Source organism: Polyodon spathula, chromosome 18 (genome assembly GCF_017654505.1).
Source record: "Polyodon spathula isolate WHYD16114869_AA chromosome 18, ASM1765450v1, whole genome shotgun sequence".
Lineage (NCBI taxonomy): Eukaryota > Metazoa > Chordata > Actinopteri > Acipenseriformes > Polyodontidae > Polyodon > Polyodon spathula.
The window spans coordinates 1,437,701-1,459,067 of NC_054551.1; the positions used below are offsets into that span (position 1 = coordinate 1,437,701).

Consider the following 21,367-nt stretch of genomic DNA (forward strand, 5'->3'; position numbering starts at 1 on the left):
CAGTAATACTCTTGTGTCTCTGAGCCCAAGGCAATGCACAAAGCAAAGAGAGACCTTACACCTCACTGGTTAAAAACAAAGACTTTCATCAGCATTGAAGACATCGAAAGATACTTCTAGTAGAAACGATTCTCATGCAATTGACCTTGTGTGTTCTGGTATTTCTATGGAACAGCTTGTGCTACCTATCAAATACATCCATGTTTCCACTAGCTTGTCTAGTAAGCGGACATATTGTTTTGTGTTTAGGAGAAGGTGTGGTTAATGTTAAAGCTGAGCGTCACACAAGGCGGCCAGTCCTTCTGCGAGGTTGGAGAGGTGGAGCACTTTCCAGAAATCGGCTCCTGGACCAATCACTGAAGGGAACTTGCTGACCTTCTCCGCCAGGACTCTGTGCAAAGAGCAAACGGGTTCCAAATATGAACATCATGAAAGAGTTGAATGTTAGAAGAGATTCAAAATGAAGACCGTTGGTATACTGTACAGGGATGGAAATATGACTCCCATTGCATAGCAATTTGATCCATTCCTGGTTTTACAATAATAAGACACACTTGAGCTTGTTTCCTGTACACTGGGGCTAATCCAGCTCATATTAAAACCTGGAAGGGGCGAAACGGCTATGCAATAGGAGCCTTATTTCCATCCCTGCCGCAGCACTTTAAAAGTTACGATTACTATTAACACACAGATTCCCTGCTGAATTTGAACTTGAATGAAGTAATTAGTAATTTTATATTGAAGATGAAATGAATTCATCCTGAGTAAACACTTATTTTAAAGTGTTTTCAATATAAACCGGTTGTGAGGTTTCATGGATTTATGTTTACGTCAAGCAAATTAAGTATGACTTGTATAAAAAAAAAAAAACAATTAAAAAATATAAATATATATTAAAATATAAATTATTATTAGTTTGAACTACTGCCGGTTATAATGAAGCATTGCAGTTCCCCGAGGCACTTGTAATCTGTGAGTAAGGTTGTGTGTTTTATTACCTCTGTTCATCTTCATCAAACATTTAAAAATGTCTGACGACAACAAAGAGCCATGGAGAATCTGCCAAGGGTCAGGGTGACAACTTCCTTCAAGAATAATGAGTTCATAAAGCCCTCCTGGTTGTTCTTCTGGGACTGTGTTCTTCTAATAAAGTAAGAGGTCTTGTTTCTCCAGGCCTCGAAGAGGCACATTGCATTAACCTGTTCTGTCGCCAGACACCAGCAGAATAGAATATTTGCATTGTATCTGAAGACCACACTGTCACTGGTTAGCAGCTAATTTGTGACATGTCATGAAGGTTAAATAAGTTTACAATAAAGGTCTGATCACAATTGCTTGCAAAGTCATACTGGGGATACAGTGTAACTATACTCTGATCAATCGAAAACCAAATACAGTCCTGTTTACATCACCAGCTGTAGTTACAAACAGTGTAGCATATTCATAAAGTATTAACGTGCTAGTAAAGGCATGGGACCCCATTGCAGTTGTTGGCAGTATAATGCTTCATTATGAATATGGTCCAATGTCTCTTCTGAAGGATGTTCTTGCACGGTTGAGTTGTTTTCATGTGTAATAATGCAATTGTACAATCGGCGTCTTTTAAATAAAAGCTTGCCTGCCTTTTTTATTTATTTATTTTTAATCTCCTTGACGCCTCTGTGACCAAGATCCTTTATTTTTGTTATGTCTGTAGAAAAAGTAGCTCACTAGATTGATATCTACCTATAATAACAAGATCGGGCATGCAAGTGTGTACTGCATACTGCAGGGGTTTCTTATCTACTTGTATGTACATAGTGTTTTTTATTAAATAATATATATATATATCTATATATATATATATATATATATAATACATACAAACTGAGATATTGGACATATATATATATATATATATATATATATATATATATATATATATATATTTGACTCTGAGGCACTGACACAACAAAATGTGAAAAAACGTTCAAGGGGGTGTAGACTTTCTATAGGTACTGTATATATGTATATATACACAGTACCTATAGAAAGTCTACACCCCCTTGAACGTTTTTCACATTTTGTTGTGTCAGTGCCTCAGAGTTTCATGCATTTAAATGAGGATTTTTTTCCCACTTATCTACACACCATACTCCACACTGTTAAGGGTAAAAAAGTTATGTATTAAAAATACAAAATTGAAAGATCAGAATTGGATAAGTCTACACCCCCCTGAGTTAATACTTGGTGGAAGCACCTTTGGTAACAATTACCGCTGTGAGTCTGTTGGGATAGGTCTCTACCAACTTTGCACACCTAGATTTAGTAATATTTGACCATTCTTTACAAAACTGTTCAAGCTCTGTCAAGTTCCTTGGGGGGTGTTGATGGGCAGCAATCTTCAAGTCATGCCACAATTTTTTGTTTGGATTTAAGTCAGGGCTCTGACTGGGCAACTCAAGGACATTTAACTTTGTGTTCCTTAACCACTACAGTGTAGCTTTGGCTATGTGCTTTGGGCAGCAGGTTTTCCTCAAGGACTTCTCTGTACTTTGCTCCATTCATTTTCCCTTCTATCCTGACAAGTGTCCCAGTCCCTGCCATTAAAACATTCCCATAACATGATGCTGCCACCACCATGCTTCACAGTAGGGATGATGTTCTTGTGGTGATGCACTGTGTTGGGTTTGCGCCAAACATAGCACTTTGCATTTAGGCCAAGAAGTTCCATTTCAGTTTCGTCAGACCACAGAACTTTTTTTCCACAAGGCTACAGAATCTCCCGAGTGTTTTTTTGCATGCTTCAAATGTTTGGCTTTCTTGAGTAATGCCTTCCTTCTTGCCACCCTACCATACAGGCCGGATTTGTGGAGTGCTTGGGATATTGTTGTCACATGCACACTTTGACCAGTCTTGGCCTGTAGCTCTTGCAAAGTTGCCATTGGCCTCTTGGTAGCCTCTCTGATCAGTCTTTTCCTTGCTCGGTCATCCAGTTTGGAGGGCTGGCCTGATCTCAGCAGGGTCTTGGTGGTGCCATACACCTTCTACTTCTTAATAATCGTCTTGACCATGCTCCAAGGGATATTCAAGGCCTTTGATTTTTTTTATACCCATCCCATGATCTGTGCCTTTCAACAACTTTGTCCCAGAGTTCTTTTGGTTGAGTCTTTGCTTTGAAATGCACTACCCAGCAGAGGGAACCTACAGGAACTGCTGAATTTATCCTGAAATCATGTGAATCACTACAATTTAACACAGTCGGAGGCCACTTAACTTGGTGTGTGATTGTGAAGGCCATTGGTTACACCTGAGCTAATTTAGGATTGCTATTACAAGGGGGGTGGACACTTATCCAACCAAGCTATTTCAGTTTTTATTTTTAATTCATTTTCTACGAATTTCTAGAATATTTTTTTCACTTGGAAATTGTGGGGTAGGATGTGTAGATAAATGAAAAAAAAAAACCACAACTATTTTAATGCATTTTAATTCCAGGCTATAATGCAACAAAAGCTGAAAATTTTCTGAGGGTTTCTGTAATCTTTTGATTATTAAATTGATTTCCTTCGGTTTACAGGCTGTGTCCTGACAATGGTGTTTCAGTAAAATGGTATTCATCTACCTATGCTAAAAGAAAAATACATTTCTCCATTTCCCTATCATGTGCATTTTTTTCTGCATCAGCCAGCAGAGGACAGCCCTCACCAGGATATTTCTGCTGTGGTGCTATAAAGCACAGTGTCTTTTTCATGATAGCGATACATCTTTTTCATAATTTATCCCACAGGTTTAATAGGGAACCAGGTCCAGAGTGGTTAAGAAAGATTTGTATCCACATGCATGGGATATTACTTTTATTTCGACACATTTACAGTGTTCTTTGCCATTGCTCTCGTTATCCGATATTACACTCCAGGACTCTTATACACAGGATAGGATGTACTGGAATTCTGAGAAACCCTTAATGGTAGCTGCTTGATTGCTCATACAGTGTGTGTACACACACACACACACACACATGCACACACACACACACACACGCACACGCACGCACACCCACCACGCACACACACACACACACACACACGCACGCACGCACGTACACACACACACACACACACACCACACACACACACACACACGCACACACACGCGACGCATGCACACACACACACACACACACACACACACACACACACACACGCACACACACCCACCACGCACACACACGCACACACACACACGCACGCACGCACACACACACACACACACACACTGTTAATAGCAGGATAGCCCACATAGTTTAATCCTGGGTTGTAAAATACATTTTCAGGAAATGCCAATGTAAACACGTAGGTGTTTTCCTTGTAATATTACCAGCATGCTGTAGACATCACAAAGCAAGTCTGTGCCTGTCAGCCATGACTCACAAACACCCCACTTCTGGGAACAGAACTGTTTGTATGTAAAGGGTTGGGTGTTTGAAAATGTTCTTTAATTGCTGGGTTTACATGGACATGAAAATTGATTCTACAGTCTTGACTCTGTGAGGTTGACACACAAAACCGCAAAAGAAATTCAAACCCAAACCGCCACGGTTATACTCATACCTACAACAATCGGTACATTTTAAACACCATCAATATTAAAATGAAAGACAAGCTATCGGATACAACTCAAAGGTATTATTCAAGCTCATCATATCAACCATCTGCACAGCCAAAGCGCTGTGTTTAAATGAGCAATTAAACATAAAGGAGTTTATTTTCTAACTTACCACATATAAAGCACTAAATGAAAAATGAAAAACTATAATAAAATGAACACTTCAAAAGAAACTAATGTGTAAACAGGTATATGCACATACAAAACTGTAAAAACAAAAGTTGTTTTTCATCTAAAATGAAAGTAACATGATTTATCTTGCGTGTGTGTCACTCGCAGCACAGAATCCAGGTCGAGCTGCTGCAGCCTGGCTGCAGCTTTGCAGTTTTGTGATTGAAATGTTTATGCTGAAGTGCTGAGGCTTGCTTCAAGATGAAATCTCTCCTACTGATATTTATCCCTGGTGCATTCCTTGTACAAAACGAAGGAATTGATGGCTGCCAGGTCCAGTAGAGATAACAACAGGTTTGCGTATATACATATATAAAAATGTAGGTTATATTCTAAATACAAACATGTATTGTAAAAGGCAGTTCTAGTGTTAATGAAATATAACACACACAAATATAAATACTAAGTAGTAACACATGTAGAAATTAAATTTGTGTGTGTGTGTGTGTGTGTGTGTGTGTGTGTGTGTGTGTGTGTTGGAAAGGTAACCAGACGAACAAGTAGCTAATGCGCGGCGGTATCTTGTTAAATATTTCTATCTTCATGGCAAAGCGTGCAAGCTCTCCTCGCGATATTAAAAGTAATTATTTCCCTAATTAGTTTGCAGAGAGGGACATTTAAATGTCCGCTCCCCTAAATAACTATGACTGCAGTAATTTGCATTGTCGTCCTAATTACATAACTACATTTTTGAGAAGTACGGCCAAAACATCCTGAGGAAACCGTCATTTGCCACTGACCTTTCTATTTCTTGATGAAATATTATATTAGGTAATACAGCCCCTTCCTCTTTCTATTTCTTGATGAAATATTATATTAGGTAATACAGTCCCTTCCTCTTTCTTTCACTGTCAACAACACATGAACAAATATTGAAAACAGTCCTTGTGCAGGAAAAAATATTACGGCCTAAAAGTGAATTAACCAATTATTTATAAAACATGTAACAATGGCAAATTACCGATATTGTACAAGCATGTTAGTTTTGCTTTATTTTACCTGACATAACAATGTCTTAAAGATATCCATCAAAACTGGTAGGCCAAAGATATGTCACTCCAAAAAGAGTGTAAAACACAAATATATATATATATATATATATATATATATATATATATATATATATATATATATATATATATATATATATATATATATATATGAAAGCAAAAAAAGTAAGCAATATGGGCTATCAGGTTTATGTGCAGGGAGATGTCTGGTTTAAAGTGTGATGTTGTCGTTGTGTACAGACGTAGCGTACAGGTATTGCAAAACTACTTCTGTGACATTGCTAGTGTTCTGATCCCCTCCAACACTTTCCCAGTACACAGGATCATTGTAGGTCTGAGACTACAATGAAGAATAACAGGAAACCTGACCACATCCTTGGGTACTTATCACCCAGCTCTATCTCATGCAATTCCACAGGCAGCTGTTTCAAAAATATACAGCATGAGTGCGATCTCTTTGGCTGACATGGATTGGCCACGATTGCACAACAGGACATGAACTGCGTATGAACCTGAAAGACTAAACAGCTTTCTCAGCTGTGTGTGCATGCTCACTTTTAATAAAAGTAAGACACTTTAAAGTCCAGATCTGCAACCATTCGGAGTGGGTCTGCCGCTCCCAGATTGAGGTATCATTCTTTAAATCTGCATGTACCTTTCTTTGAACTTGTCTGGAGAGTCCTAAGTGCCAGACACTGAACAGCCTTTCAAGAACCAGAATGATTACAAATAAGTGGGGAACGTAAAAAAAAAAAACTACAATGACTCCTGAAGCTACTTACTCTCTAATTATAAAAGAGGCTGCAGATATAACCCTTGACACACAGATCTCTATCAGTTAAGACATATCTATTTACCCACACTTTAAATGTTAATTGGTAAGTAGTCATTTAAACATCAACCAGGCTGAGATTTCTCTAGCACAGTGCTTCTTTTTTGGCATACATCCTTCAGCATTGTGCAGAGGTGCAGAATCAGAATAAGAAATATCTTTTTAAAATTAACATGATCCATAACAGTAAGGACTGACAGCACAAGACCTCTTGTTAACCTTTAACAGTCATGTTCTCTTGGGTTTGTTACACTGTGATACTCATGAGCACATGGAAGATGTGATGCATGTGTGTGTGGAGAAAATGTTAGAACTGGAATGCACAACAATTGGCATTGTATCCGAGGCCCTGAAGGAAGCTGGAAGGACACGTGCTTATCACGTTCTCTGAGAGGGTCTCCTGTGTCTCTCTTGTGCATGGACTGCTAGGATTTCCATGATCTGAAGGTGCTTGTATAGCGTTGCTCTTAGCAACCTTACTCTGTAAGGGCTGGTACTCTGAGACACATAAGTTCGATGCTGTGAAGTCTAGGATCGGAAAACTGTCACCTTCTTGATCCTCCACATTCACAGCCTGCTCCATTGTTTTGATGAAAGGCAGCTCTCTCGCAGTCATTTCAAGCAGGTTTTGAACAGATTTGTAGGCTTGATCGCAATAAACCGGACTGTCAGCAGACGACCCCTGATCTGTGGAGTTATCTAGCTGCCGGCTTTCAGCTGCAGGGGCCTTGGTGAATCTGCTCTGGATGATTCCTGCAAGGGCATCGTAACTCTGGTAGCCATCAATCACTTTCACTTTTGGCAGTCTACAGTTAAGTGTTTTCCAGGCTTTTTTATTTAGCGGACCAGAATACGTTACTGACACATCATCACCGAGCTGAGAAACTGAAGCGGGCAGCTGTGAGTTTTGGTTTGGGAGAGGACGGACCGAGCAGCTCTTGAATGGCTGGTATTCATAAATGTTCAAGACAGCCGGGGTGGATAACTGCACAGCATCCTTCATTGGGGCTGTGCGAAAGGCAAATGGGACTGGAGGTGTTAAATGGTTTGGAATCTGCTGCACAGTAGCATTATCTGCACTCTGATCAGGAGCGGGCTCATGTAACAGACTCTCAAGGGTCCTGTAGCTGAGGTCACAGCATATCACAGAAACATTTGCTTTAAGTTTGGTTCTGTTTAGGTGTAAACACTCATGAGGGATTACATCTAAAACCAAACCCGGAGAGCTCGCTTTGTGCGAAGCAGTCTCTTGCTTAACAGATACCCACAAATAAGAAGTATGTTTATACCTTGATTTGCAAGAATTGAAGGATTCCTCTGGGCCCTGCCAATTTTTATCAAGACTTTCTCTCCACCTGTGAACGGTTAAACCTGCCAACAGCGAGTCCTGCTCGTCAAAGCCAAGGTCCACTGGGTTGTTTTTACTGTCTGCTGACGTGCAACTGTCAATGCTTTTATACCCGGCGTGTGTGTCTATTTTCACATTGCTGCATGCAGCACCCGCTTGGAAACTCTGCATTAATTCAAAGCCCAACGGCTGCCCCTCATCGCTCCTGTTGAGAGTGTATGTGTTGATGTTGCTAGGGTAGTATCCATTGGTGTCACCGGAAAAGGGACAGCCTTGATATTCTGAAGAGGTCTCAACTGCCTGATGCCCTTCTTCAACCCTCTGCTTTATGAAGACGCTGGTCTGGTCGTAGTCATCAATAGCACGTAAATCTGGAGCGCTTTTCTCACACAGGTTTGGATTCAACCTGTATATATATATATACATATATTAAGGTAGTAAATAATGTTAATGCATCAGTGAGAGCAGATCAAATATTTCTTGATATTAAATGCAAGGTCAGGCTCCAACACAACTGTGAGAAGGCAGAGAAATGTATCCTTCTCTGTCGATGATTTGACACAGTCGAGTCAAACGAAAAGCAGAGACTCATTCAACATTAAAGCTGTGAAAAAAGAGCTTGGTCACAGAAAACACACACACGCACACACGCACACACACACACTGACACACACACGCACGCATGCACGCACTCACGCACACACACACACGCACGCACACACACACACATGCACGCATGCACGCACGCACACACACTGACACACGCACACATGCACGCACGCATGCATGCACACACATACACACGCACCCACACACACACACACACACACACACACACACACACACACACACACACACACGCACGCACACACGCACACACACACACACACTCACACACACATGCATGCACGCACGCACACGCACAAGCACACGCACACACTCACGCGCACACGCACAAGCACAAGCACACACACACACTCACACACACACACACACACACACACTCACACACACATGCGTGCACGCACGCACACGCACACACTCACGCGCACACGCACAAGCACACACACACACTCACACACACACACACACACACTCACACACACACTCACACACGCACGCATGCACGCATGCACACACACGCACACGCACGCACGCACAATTTCAAATGCTCACCATGGCTTTACTTTGGGCTTTCCAGTTTCCCCTCCTTCAATCTCCAGTGAGCTAATGGTTTCCTGGCAAGCACTGGGTGGAAATAATAACTATGGGGAAGGGAAGAGGAAAGCACCACGTTGACAACACAATTTGAACAGGTAAACACATAAGAATCGGTTCTTGCTAACCAGTTTGCAGCTAGATCACAATATTGTACAGTATATAGATCATGGTAGAGTGTTCAGTACGTTTTATCAAAGTCCTCTACTAACAATTAACTTCTTCAATGAACGGTTAAACTTCTTATGGAAAGACCTGCCTAAGAGATAGACCTGCACTGCCACCGGTTTGATTTGTAAAGCCTTGTCAGACCAGATGCTCTGTTTACTGTCATCTAAACCAGCAAGCCAAACAGACCATAGTAAAGCATTCAGTTATCAGTTAGTGATTTCTTTAAAATTCAAATCAGATACGGTCTGATTGACAGATGCACTTTTCTATTTAATGAATCTTCTGTTTTATTTACCTGGGATTTCTCAGAATGAAAGGTCAGGATGCTTTTTGCTGGATTAGGTATCTTATCACACAATTTCACCTTGGCTCTGCAAAAAAACCCCAAAAAAACAAAAAAACAGATTTGATTAATTTCAAATCAAAACATCTAAAAGGCTGTATTATAGATGGCAGGGTATTAAAACAGAAGCATTTTTTTTTAAACAGTTAATAAACAAAAGAGTAAGTGAAGTATCCTTTAATATTGAACTTACATGCGGGTGCAATGATAACAGGAAATGATTACCACCAGGACAGATACACAGACTATAGGGATAGCTATGTTCACTGAGTCAAGTGTTGCCACAGGATCTGGAGAACTCAGGGAGAAAGAATTAGGAAGAGGGATTTTATTGTTGAATCATAGAATGTCTGACGCCAAACTGTATCTGTTATGCATTTTATACTTCTAAATATCTTAAAAGGCAGGCAGCAGTGCTTAGACCTCAATGGATTGAACCACTTTTGAAATGCACGCTGGAAGAAAAATGATTCATGGTGTTCCTGTCCTTTAGTACTTTTATACAGACATGATTAGGGGTGTAACAATGTATCAAGCATCAGTGAATCATTATACTTTATTTACATGGTATAGCCTATCGTTTAAAAATATGTATCATTTGTATGGCGATACGAGAACTAAACCACAACAGAGCTCAGTGTAGTTCACCAGATGGTTCTTGAGTGAAGAATAAAGTGAGTTTCATAGTTGGTATGAAAACACACCTTCCATCTCATTTAATTGTAGTTTTTTTAATAAAATGGTCCATCTCTAAACGATCATCTGAGCTTATTATGCATCCTACAAGTAGCCAATCTGGACACATTGCATGTATCGCGAGTCATATGGTATCGCGATACGTATCTCCTCACATTGGTATATCTTTACACCTTTAGACATGAGTAGTCTGCAACCGGTCTTCAAACTAAAAGGTTCAGCCCCTAAGTATGTTGCTTAAACAAAGCCAGCTGTGTGTAAATGTCAATACATGAGTCATGACCAAAATGAAGTACAATCTGCCCACTCGCAGGTATTGGATGCAAATCAATGCCCTATATTGACATGTGCAAAATTCCACCAGAAGAGAGGAACTTTACATTATGGACATGTCTCCTAATGTTAGACTCATTACCTGTTTAAAATCCCATTGCGAGTGTTCCACCTGAGATTATATTAAACAGGTAAAAAATGAAGGAATAGGAAATAGTACTGTAGACGGCATGCCCTTAAAGCTACAGAACTGAAAAACAGGACCTTTGGGTTTCAATTAGAAACAAGTGTAAGTGCAAAGGGCAGCTTTCAGAGAGTAATAAAACCACTGCGATCGTATGAATCTAGACACAAACATAGTCATTGAAACCTGGAGCAGGGAAACTATGGTACTGGACAATTCCCTGCTAGTTTTACACAGTTCAAATTGTTTTATTCTTTGCCATGCACCCATTGTCAATATGCCCTTTCAGTTGTATTACTTAGTTCTTTCCCTTATAAAAGTTAACTTAGTAAAAGTGTAATAAAGCATAGTTAATGCATAAGTAAGCACTGTAAAGGATAGTGAGGTATGGTAAAGCATATTAAAATGTGGCAAAGCATGGTAAACTATACTACATGCATAGTCTAACCATGGGAAAAGCATGGGAAAACTGCAGTGCACCTTCACCGTCGTAAACTTTTATAAGGGTTGGTTGTAGTTTAGTAAAAATGGGTGTTGTTTTCCTTTAAAAAAAAAAAAAACAGGTATTAAACAAAAACAATACACGCACGCTGTCGTGTTGAGTGATGAGTGTCATCCGACCCATCAGGAAACCACTCTCTCTACCTGTGGTCTGTGTCTAAACCAGGGCTTCTCAAACTCGGTCCTGGGGACCCCCTGTGGCTGCTGGTTTTCATTCCAACCGAGCTCTCAATTACTCAACTAGACCCTTAATTGAACTGATAATTTGCTTAATTAGACCTTTTTACTTGTTTTCAGCTCTTGAACAGTTGCATATTTCAAGTTAGCTATAACATTTTATAATTAACTTGAACTGCAACTGCAACATTTGAAATTGGAGCTGTGGTTGTTTGGAACAAACTTTTGATTATCAATGAAATCGTTCTTTTATTCTGCTAAATCAAGGGAGCTATTTTAGTGCCTGGATGGTTCATTGAGCCCCTTTACATTCACTGAGTGCAATTAAGATCCTGTGGAAAGATGAAACAGTCTACTACTTCAGTGTCCCCCTATTTTATTTCATGCATCCTTAATGGACACGCAGCTGCATGCTGGCATTTAGTACTGCCAGCTGGACTTACCGTTTTGCCACTCGAGCTCCGGGCTCCAGTCACTGTACTGGGAGTGATAGTCTTTGGAAAAGGACCGGACCTTTACCACATAACTATGCCCAGGGACTAAAGAACTTCTTATTATCTGGAGGGACACACCCAAGACATTTCTTAGTTGCGCTTTCTGTGGTCAAGAAAATAAAAACAAAAAAAACACAGTATTAACAGTACATAAAACTATAAATGTACAGCAATGAATATTCTGTTTCCTAAGTCAATGCATTGATTCCTGAGTAATGATGGGGTTGACAATCTGTGTTGGTGTGTACAGTATGTAGTTTTGCTAAGAGAACAGAAATACTTTTAACAGGTTACATATGTATCATTTTTTATTTTTCTTACAAGAACACAGACGGGCTTTTAGAACCCCAAAATACTGATTGTAAACTTGTAAAAGGGCTGATTGTAACCTTGTAAAGAGGGATGATTGTAAGCTTGTAAAGAGAGCTGATTGTAACCTTGTAAAGAGAGCTGATTGTAACCTTGTAAAGAGGGATGATTGTAACCTGGTAAATAGAGATGATTGTAACCTTGTAAAGAGGGATGATTGTAACCTTGTAAAGAGAGCTGATTGTAACCTTGTAAAGAGAGCTGATTGTAACCTTGTAAAGAGAGCTGATTGTAACCTTGTAAAGAGGGCTGATTGTAACCTTGTAAAGAGAGCTGATTGTAACCTTGTAAAGAGAGCTGATTGTAACCTTGTAAAGAGGGCTGATTGTAACCTTGTAAAGAGAGCTGATCGTAACCTTGTAAAGAGGGCTGATTGTAACTTTGTAAAGAGGACTGATTGTAAACTTGTAAACAGGACTGATTGTAACATTGTAAAGAGGACTGATTGTAATCTTGTAAAGAGGGCTGATTGTAACCTTGTAAAGAGGGCTGATTGTAATCTTGTAAAGAGGGCTGATTGTAACCTTGTAAAGAGAGCTGATTGTAACCTTGTAAAGAGGACTGATTGCAACCTTGTAAAGAGAGCTGATTGTAACCTTGTAAAGAGGGCTGATTGTAACCTTGTAAAGAGGGCTGATTGTAACCTTGTAAAGAGAGCTGATTGTAAACCTTGATCTGACGATCACTCTTACGTCTGCGATGTGAACGGGTGAATCATCTGATGGTGCTTTGGAGGTAGTTTTGGCCCAGATCAAAAAATAATGATTAATGGACGTACTTGTTTTCTGAACCTCCCATTATAAAGGTTCCTCCTGGTAAATCTATGTGTTGATCAAGTTTTTACGATTTTACTACACATTTCCTATGCTTTACTGTAGATGAGTTCCCTATGTTATCTTTGCTTTACCAATGCTTTAGTACACATTGCTATGCTACTGGCTCAGTGGACAGCAGTAAACCTTTTCAAATTCAAGGTGTTTCATGTTTTGATCCTGGAAACAACCCTGCAATGTGGGTCTAACGCTGCAATGCGAGATTTGCTCATTTTCTCCTTACCTCGTCTGGTTCCTCCTTCTTTTTGAGGCTGACTTGAAAATCCAGTTTTTCATAGAAGGTTTTGTTTGAATTTATTTTCCAAGTAAGGTTGAAGTTATTATTTTCACTCAGTGAGACAGAAAGATTGTGAGGAGCTCTTGGTTTGACTGTAACAATACAAATAAAACAATGAAACGATTTCAGTTAGCTGATACTAATTACTGCTCTCTTACCAAAAAAAAAAAAAAAAAAAAAGTATTATTATTATTGATACAAAATACATTATGTGCAATTTTCAAAGTGCGCATCACAAGAAGGAGGCAAGCTGCAGGAAATCTCACAGTAATCATTAATGGAAACTCGGGACAGGACATACCTCAGAACGAAACGTGACTGCATTCTCACAAGTGTGGTTTCTTACTGAGATCTCGCTTAAAGACTGTACTGAATTCTTAAATAATAATAATAATAATAATAATAATAATAATAATAATAATAATAATAATAATAATAACCAGCTAAAGTCCTACTTACTGGTCTCACTTGGAATGACATATGACAGGAGTATAGCATTCTCTTGATGCCAGACTTCTACAATGTATATGTCACCGATTAAAAATTCATCTACAAGTTTGGGCATTTTGCATTCGCAGAGTGTGGATAAAGAGTTTGGGTCTGTACCAACATTCCTTAGAACACAGGAATCATTTCTGAAAGAATAAAAGTTAACCCACACCTTTAAAAACTTGAATTGCAAGATAAACCACCTTATCTTTAAAACACTGAACCATAAGTAAGGAAATCGAACATGTTTTTATTAGTCTCTAGCCCCTACTGAGATGCCTAATTAGGTAATAAAGTCATTACTGTTATTATTGCCACAGTAATTAAAGACCGACTTTCAAATTAAACTAAGCTATCAATGAAGCACAATCAAATGAGACTGCACACATGGGCTATATTCTGAAAAAAGAAAGATTCAAATCAGAAGTTACGTACTTTAATGGGCGTCTCAGTCTTGTAAAGGACAGAGTGTACCCCCCACTGCAGTTTATTTGCATGCTAGTGTTCCAGACGCAGACCATTTCGTCAATGTAGTCATTGTAACATATTAGACTCCCTGCATAAATAATAAAGAAAAGGATTTTTGTGTTTTAAAGAAATACATAAAAACATTGGATACAACAACATGTTACCTGGGCATCTTTTTCTGCAGTGCAAAATCTGCACTTGATGCCTACAAACACAAACAAACCACAGGCTGCCTTAATGCTCCTGCACAGAACCAGTTACCCACCTTTGGGCTTTACGACATCAGGGCTCCAGTCACTCCACGTGGCAGTGAACGCCTTCAGCTTTGCACGCACTCTGAAGATATACTGGTTTTCAGTTCCTAGTGACAGCCAGTGCATTTTATATTTCATATCACCTGGTTCCTCTATTGCTACAGAATCCTTAAAAAAAAGACATGGTTATTATGATTGTTGTTATTAAGTTGATGCATCGTGTACAGGGTGTCTCTTATTGTTTCGGTAAATATCGTCTCATGCAGTTTGAATAAGCCGTTTTACCTCTGTCAGATTGTCTCTCTTTCTGTACATGACTTGAAATATCAGAAACTCTTGCAGGGGTTCGTTTTTTGAGTACCTGCTGTTCCACAAGAGGGTTACATTTTTATCTTCGTCTTCCACAACTGAAAGGATATGTGGAGCTGCCGTTTTTACTAAAAAAAAAAAAAGACAACAATGAAAAAAGTATTTTCTAGCATCTCCAGGTACTGACAGATTGATACATGTTAACCGATGGTTGTCCTAATGGAAGCCAAATTTGTTCCAGCTTTTTCGAAGATTGGAAGATGTAGTTTTATACCCAGTGCTTTTACATTTCATTATAACGAGACCATGCTACTGTATAGTGGTCAACTGGTCAATTGGTTTGTGCACAGCTTAGCAAGAGGGCTAGCAAGCCAGATGTCTAAATATGTATTGCCAAAGGGGTGCAGAGTGGCGGTCTTAGTTTTTTTAGTTAAGCAGTTTATCATTGAGAATATTTCTTTTACTTTACTTCAGTTCTTTGCTGACCGAATGAAATGTCTTCTGCACAGTACATGTTCTCCACCTCCTTACTTGTTTCAGCAACACGGATGGTACTGTTCAACACTCCTCTGCCATTGGAAAAAACTTCCACTTCGTATTCATCAGTGGAGTCAAAACCTGGAACCTCAAAGCGGCAGATGCAATGCGTTGATAAGCCCCCCCTCTCTGGGTCGACTCTGAAGTTGTGTGGGAAACATGTGCCCTTTCTGAAAACGTGCGCAGTTAAAATACTGAATTAGTGTACATTTATTTTACGTGATATTTCAATGCATCAGGTTACAATTGAAAATTGAAACTAAAACAGCACTACTTCACACTGCAGTCTGGTACTGCACAGAGAATATTGTATAATGAGACAAACACTTCACTCACTTAGATCCAGCTGTCTTCTGATAGTGTAGAGTATAGTCAGTATTGCAGTTCACTTTGGGCCCTGCATCCCAAGTGCAGACCATTTCTCTTAAAAAGTCATTGGTGCACTGCAGGCTTTGTGGTTGCAGTTCTACGCCTGCATAAGCTGTATTTAAATATAATAACAATAATGAAATACAAATATATTGAAATGTTCTTTTAAAAACCCTTCGCAAGTAAGAATAAAAGTGTTGGCAATGGCATCTTAATACTACTACCACTACCACTACTACTACTACTACTAATAATAATAATAATAATAATAATAATAATAATAATAATAATAATAATAATAATAATAATAATACACATTATCTCTTAGATTTATTTTACTGCATGTAATATTAGAAAATCCAAGATAAGTTCTGATCAAGGTCTGGAAGACCACCCAGTTTACCTTGTTATCAGTGTGAACCGAGCTTGGTAATAATGTTAAACTGTCAATGGTGGTCACATCAGGTAAAGGTAACAACGCTCACCCTTACCAATTCTGTATGCAAGCTGCAATAGAACTACCACTGTAATCGAATCCATGTTGCTTTGTGATCTTTTCAATCTTCACTGTGGCAAACACACAGTTGTTTTTATCTTGATTCTGGAACAAAAAAAGGGGATACAAGGAAATACATCGCATCATTATTTATAATAATCTGCATCATTTACAAAACCTGAAAAAGCAACAGCGTTTTCAAAGAATATTAATAATCAAACAGGACATCACACAATCACATTCCCTGCATTCAGCTAATTAGGATACTGCGTTGTTGTCGGTGCTTTCGGTTTAACACATTCTGTATTCTTTCATATCCCTGCTCTCAAAGCACCCTGCTGTGTTTATCCTATGTCAAAACAAACTGAACATTTCTAAGACACCATGTTCAAACTGCCGGGGTATCATATACTCATATACACTCATCATATACACTCTGTACAGCTACTTTTGTGTTTCCTGGTGCAATTTTGTTTAATTTCTGTAAATCGCTTGGATTAAAAAAAGCGTCTGCTAAATAATAATAATAATAATAATAATAATAATAATAATAATAATAATAATAATAATAAATAATAATAATAACACAAGCAGGATCAATAAAGCATATCAGTTATTGCTGTCTGTTTAGCACACCCTGCTCTTTAGTTTTCTGCGCGCAATACCATACTGTCGTTTCTAGTCCAGCTTGTTTCATCTAAACATTTGAGTTTTAAAGCAGTTTTCCCTTCTTTTTACAGAAAACGTATGCCACACGCCAGCTGTTAATGAAACACGCGCCACTGATGCACTGTAAACCGACAAACAAAAACAAACAAACCAAGAAGACTGTGTTTCTTCACCTTCCATTCTCCAAGAGTCAGTGTTTCCACTTCGTGCATATGACAGCTACACAATAAAGCGCTGCCTCTGATTAACAGCGGCTTTCGTTAAACCCAGCGTTTTAAACGCACCAATGCAGCTCAACGAATACAGACCGGGCTGCTATGAGGAACTGCTTTGTATAAACCTAGAGGAGGGCGCTAAGAATTAATCAGATACACACCCTTCTAGATTACGAAATATTTATATATATATATATGTGACTTTAAAATTTTAATGTTGCATCGAGTATATATATATAATATTTATATATATATATATATATATATATATATATATATTACTCGATGCAAAAAAAAAATTTCGGTGTCTTCTTATATTTATGGTGTGGTCGGACCAGCCTTACAGACAGTATAAAGTGTTGACAACTGTAATTAAATTTTCTCAAGAGTTTTCATAATTTCTTGCTCTCTGGAACCTGACTCATTGGTTTGAGCGCCCCTAAATTCGCCGTGGATTTAATAGGCACCTGTTATATCATATATATATATATATATTTATATATATATTATATATATATAGGATATATATATATAATATAATTATATATATCTATATATATATATATTTTTGAAAGCGATATTTTTTTAAGTTGTTGGAAAACTATTAATATCAAACCAATACACTTTTGCAATTTTGCAAGTAGGCAGTTTGGTCCAGCGATGAAAGTCCAGTGTTTGTAACCAGGTCTCCGTTCAAATCCCACCTCTGCCACTGACTAACTCGCTGTATGACCCCGAGGTGGTCACTTTACCTCCTAGTGCTCCGTCCTGCGGATGAGATGTTAAATCGCTGTCCTATTGTAAGTGACTCTGCATATAGTGCGCAGTTCACAGCCTGCCTCTGTGAAGTGTTTTGTGACGGTGATCCATTATGAGAGCAGCTATGTAAAGATATTTATTATTTATTATTATTATTATTATTATTAGTCGTTGCCAGGCACCAGTGGGATTACGGTTTCTGCCCTGAATTGGCTTACATCTTTAGTGTATTACTTAGCAGAAATGTATTACATTCATCTGTAGTCTTTTTATAATCATTCTTTGACTTCAGGTGCACAATATCCAATCCTTCTGTAATATGCAACGAGGCTAACCATAAAATCTTCGTTCTTCATTATGGGGTAGATGACATTTCTAATCGGAAGGCTTGATAATAAAGAACATATTCAAAACCATTCAAATGCTGCCTGACTCAGTTACTGCTTGTTTCTGAACAAAAGGGTTTTATAAGATAAATCTGGCGGTTTATTTGTCCATGGCCATTTGCTATTCAAAATAGACTGAGGCCCTTTCTGGTTTTATGTAGAGAACAGTATACCTTTATATTTAAAATGCATTGTACAAGGAAGTGGCTTTGGTGTAGTAATGCATCTCCCCATTTTTCCCCGTGTCGTAATAATAGCTTTCAGAAAAGACAAACAAATAGTTGGCTACAATTTCTGCAAAACAACCTGTAACTTCTGCAATATCTGACTTCAATTCAAACTGGTTTGTTAAGTTGTTCTGTGTTATTTGCTTTTCTTTTTTTTTTTTGGTTTTCTTTGTAATGGAAATTCACCAAAGCCACAGTTCAATTTGCTGTCTATAATCTAAACACATTACACAGAAGTCAAAGATCACCTGTATATATTGTGTTTTTTGTATGATTGCTGTAGTTTTAATGAAAACCCAATCGCTATCTCCACCGTCAGCGCGAGTGGGAGATTCTGGCAGCCCACAATCCTAATCTGGTTTGGCAGGGTCCCAATTCAAATCGAGTTGACAGACCTGCCCAAATTATTTTTATTTTACAGATTGGAACCTAAACCTACCAGTCTTAAAGGAAAGTAAGCTATGGAATTAGCCGTACCACCATCAAATCCCATGTCCAGGCAAAAAAGCAAATTAATGTGTGGAATAGGCAAAGCTAATTTTCTTTCCTGTGATTTAGACTTTCTTTAGATAATGCTAATTTACCATTTTTACCACAACAACAAAAAAGAAGGGTGCTTTTAATATATCTTTTTTTTAATACATGGGAAAGCGGGAAATACAGTCGTGAGTTGGGGGGGGGCTCAACGGAAGTTTTCTAATCAAATGACTCATTATTGAGTCCATTGAAAAAAATCAGCTACAAAAGAGCGTGGATTGCCTCACCCTGTGTGATGCGCCTGCCTGCGTGAACCGACTCGCTACTTTGGCGTTAGTAGGGATGCAGGTACCCTGGAACGCAGTCGTCGGACTGTAGCCTAGTGAGCAAGCCTGGGGCAGATTTGAGGCTGGCAGGGGAGTGTAGCGTGCACTGGGGAAGGCAGCAGCAGGGCTGGTAGGTGACGTAATCACATACAAAGACAAAAGCCCGATATACACTCCGGCTCTTTTGTACAGCGGTATTGGCGCTATGCTTTAGTGCAAGAGGTCCCGGGTTCGCCTGTGTGTGGATTGTCTAGCCCTGTGTGATGCGCCTGCCTGCGGTAACCAAGAACCCTACAGTATATTCATGCATACAGGTTCATCTTATTCTTAAAAAGAGTTTGTACATTGTAAAGCAGAAATACTAAATGTGGTTCAGGTCCAGACATCGTGGTTGTCCAGTCACAGCACTTTCCTGGGTTCCCCGACAGACAGCACAAACCTTATCAGAAAGAAGCAGTGAAACCGAAATTGCTTTACGCGAATAACAAACTATTTATTTGGGTTAACTGGTATTTAAACTTGTGGTAAATGTGCCCGGTACAGCGTGTTTATGTTTAATTATTTAACCTTGTTAATGTTAGAATGTTTTTGGGTGTCGAGGAACTGTATTTGTGAAAAAGTAATTTTCTTAGATGATTTAATTTATTTCACTTGTTTATTTTTTTCTTATATAGCAATAGAAAAAGTTACAATTAAAGAAAGTCACTGCATTTTGTTTGTTTGTTATTTTTATGTGTAACACACACAACTGATTTCCTTGTACCGTCAAACATTTCAATGTATTCAGCACTGATAAGAATAACCACTGACAGCAGTCTTTTCAGGGTTTCTTACGGGTAGAATTTGTAGCATTAACTGGTAGATTTTAAAATGGTCGTTGACGCTTTTTAAAGAAGACAGTAAAGGTGATACATTTATTTATTTATTTATTTTTTAGATTTGCCCGTCACAAAGTTGTTTTCACCATGGCTGGGGCCATGACAGATAGCCATCCAAGGTTTTTGCAGACCATGATGTGCAATGGTATAGTGGAAGGATCTAAACTCTCTGTAGGCTGATAAATGCATGAAGGCAAGACAACGATTGTTCTTGGTTTTCATTTACTTTGCAAAGGCTTTTGTATGACAGATACAGGCACCTATGCACAGGTACACGAAGGAATGGGAATAAGACTTTTCCTGATCTTTTCTTGATTTTACTAGGAGTTTACTGAGACACACAAGCTTGTATTAAAACAGGAGTCTTCTTTCCATCCCTCATGTGACATCTGCACTATTGACCCACTTACTCTTCACCTGACAAAGAAATAGGGTTACAATAGCACCTCAAAATAAATCTGTAATCTGCTTCTGTTTTGTTACCTATGGTGGTTAATGTGTTGCTTCTTTCATCACAGCTGAGCCCATGAACACCCTGAAGATAAAAAGCAGTTAGCTGGCAAACACTTATTTCATAGATGCAGACATAAATAGAATCACTTTAGATAGTAAAGTTGTCTCAGAAATTGTCCCAAACGGTCATGCATATTTAAAGAAAGGTCTGTGGTAGGTCTGCAGGCACCAGGTGTTAAAAGCTCAGTCTATACACACATTTCTAATTACAATTCTAATATTATACTGTGTAAGTATTTAAGATATATTGCTTTAAATTCTATTTCAGCTTTTAGTAGTAATGCATTTTGGGCGACATACTGTATTATTGTGAGGACCTGTTAATCATGTGTAATTCCCTCCTTATGATGGCAATACATCATCTCTGCTTGCACTAGAAAGATCTGTGTCTGTGCATACAGAGAAGGCAAATAAAGAGAATCTGCTCCATAAGTGTTAAAAAGGAACGGTA

At 38.7% G+C, this 21,367-nt stretch overlaps 1 protein-coding gene and 1 long non-coding RNA gene across 7 annotated transcripts in view; one reads left to right on the plus strand and one right to left on the minus strand.

Annotated features, from left to right (window-relative positions):
• Positions 1-548, plus strand: part of LOC121330807 — a 33,554-nt gene extending 33,006 nt beyond the window's left edge. For all 5 annotated transcript variants that reach the window (XR_005951895.1, XR_005951897.1, XR_005951898.1 and 2 more), the window contains one exon: positions 250-548. This is a non-coding gene — a long non-coding RNA (uncharacterized LOC121330807). The remainder of the gene's footprint in view (positions 1-249) is intronic.
• A 5,234-nt stretch (positions 549-5,782) lies between these two features.
• LOC121331068 lies at positions 5,783-17,431 on the minus strand. 2 transcript variants are annotated; one of them, XM_041278221.1, is made up of 14 exons: positions 17,309-17,431; positions 16,462-16,571; positions 15,938-16,082; positions 15,596-15,771; positions 15,041-15,192; positions 14,767-14,923; positions 14,469-14,589; positions 14,004-14,179; positions 13,491-13,636; positions 12,015-12,168; positions 9,934-10,030; positions 9,693-9,768; positions 9,185-9,273; positions 5,783-8,414 (listed from the first exon to the last, which is right to left on the minus strand). In XM_041278221.1, the coding sequence occupies exons 2-14, from the start codon at positions 16,508-16,510 to the stop codon at positions 6,968-6,970; spliced, it is 2,985 nt and encodes a 994-aa protein (XP_041134155.1). In that variant the 5' UTR covers positions 16,511-16,571; positions 17,309-17,431; the 3' UTR covers positions 5,783-6,967. The 2 variants fall into 2 exon arrangements, with proteins under 2 accessions (XP_041134155.1, XP_041134154.1); XM_041278220.1 differs by having other exon boundaries at positions 17,287-17,431.
• Between the last annotated feature and the right edge of the window lie 3,936 nt (positions 17,432-21,367).

Coding starts and splice junctions, on each gene's coding strand:
- LOC121331068 (XM_041278221.1), bottom strand. CDS start 16,510: ATGGATTCGATTACAGTGGTAGTTCTATTGCAGCTTGCATACAGAATT. Junction 15,772..15,937: donor CAGAAGACAGCTGGATCTAA/GTGAGTGAAGTG, acceptor GCACGTTTTCAG/AAAGGGCACATGTTTCCCAC. Junction 13,637..14,003: donor TGTCATTCCAAGTGAGACCA/GTAAGTAGGACT, acceptor GTATTGTTACAG/TCAAACCAAGAGCTCCTCAC.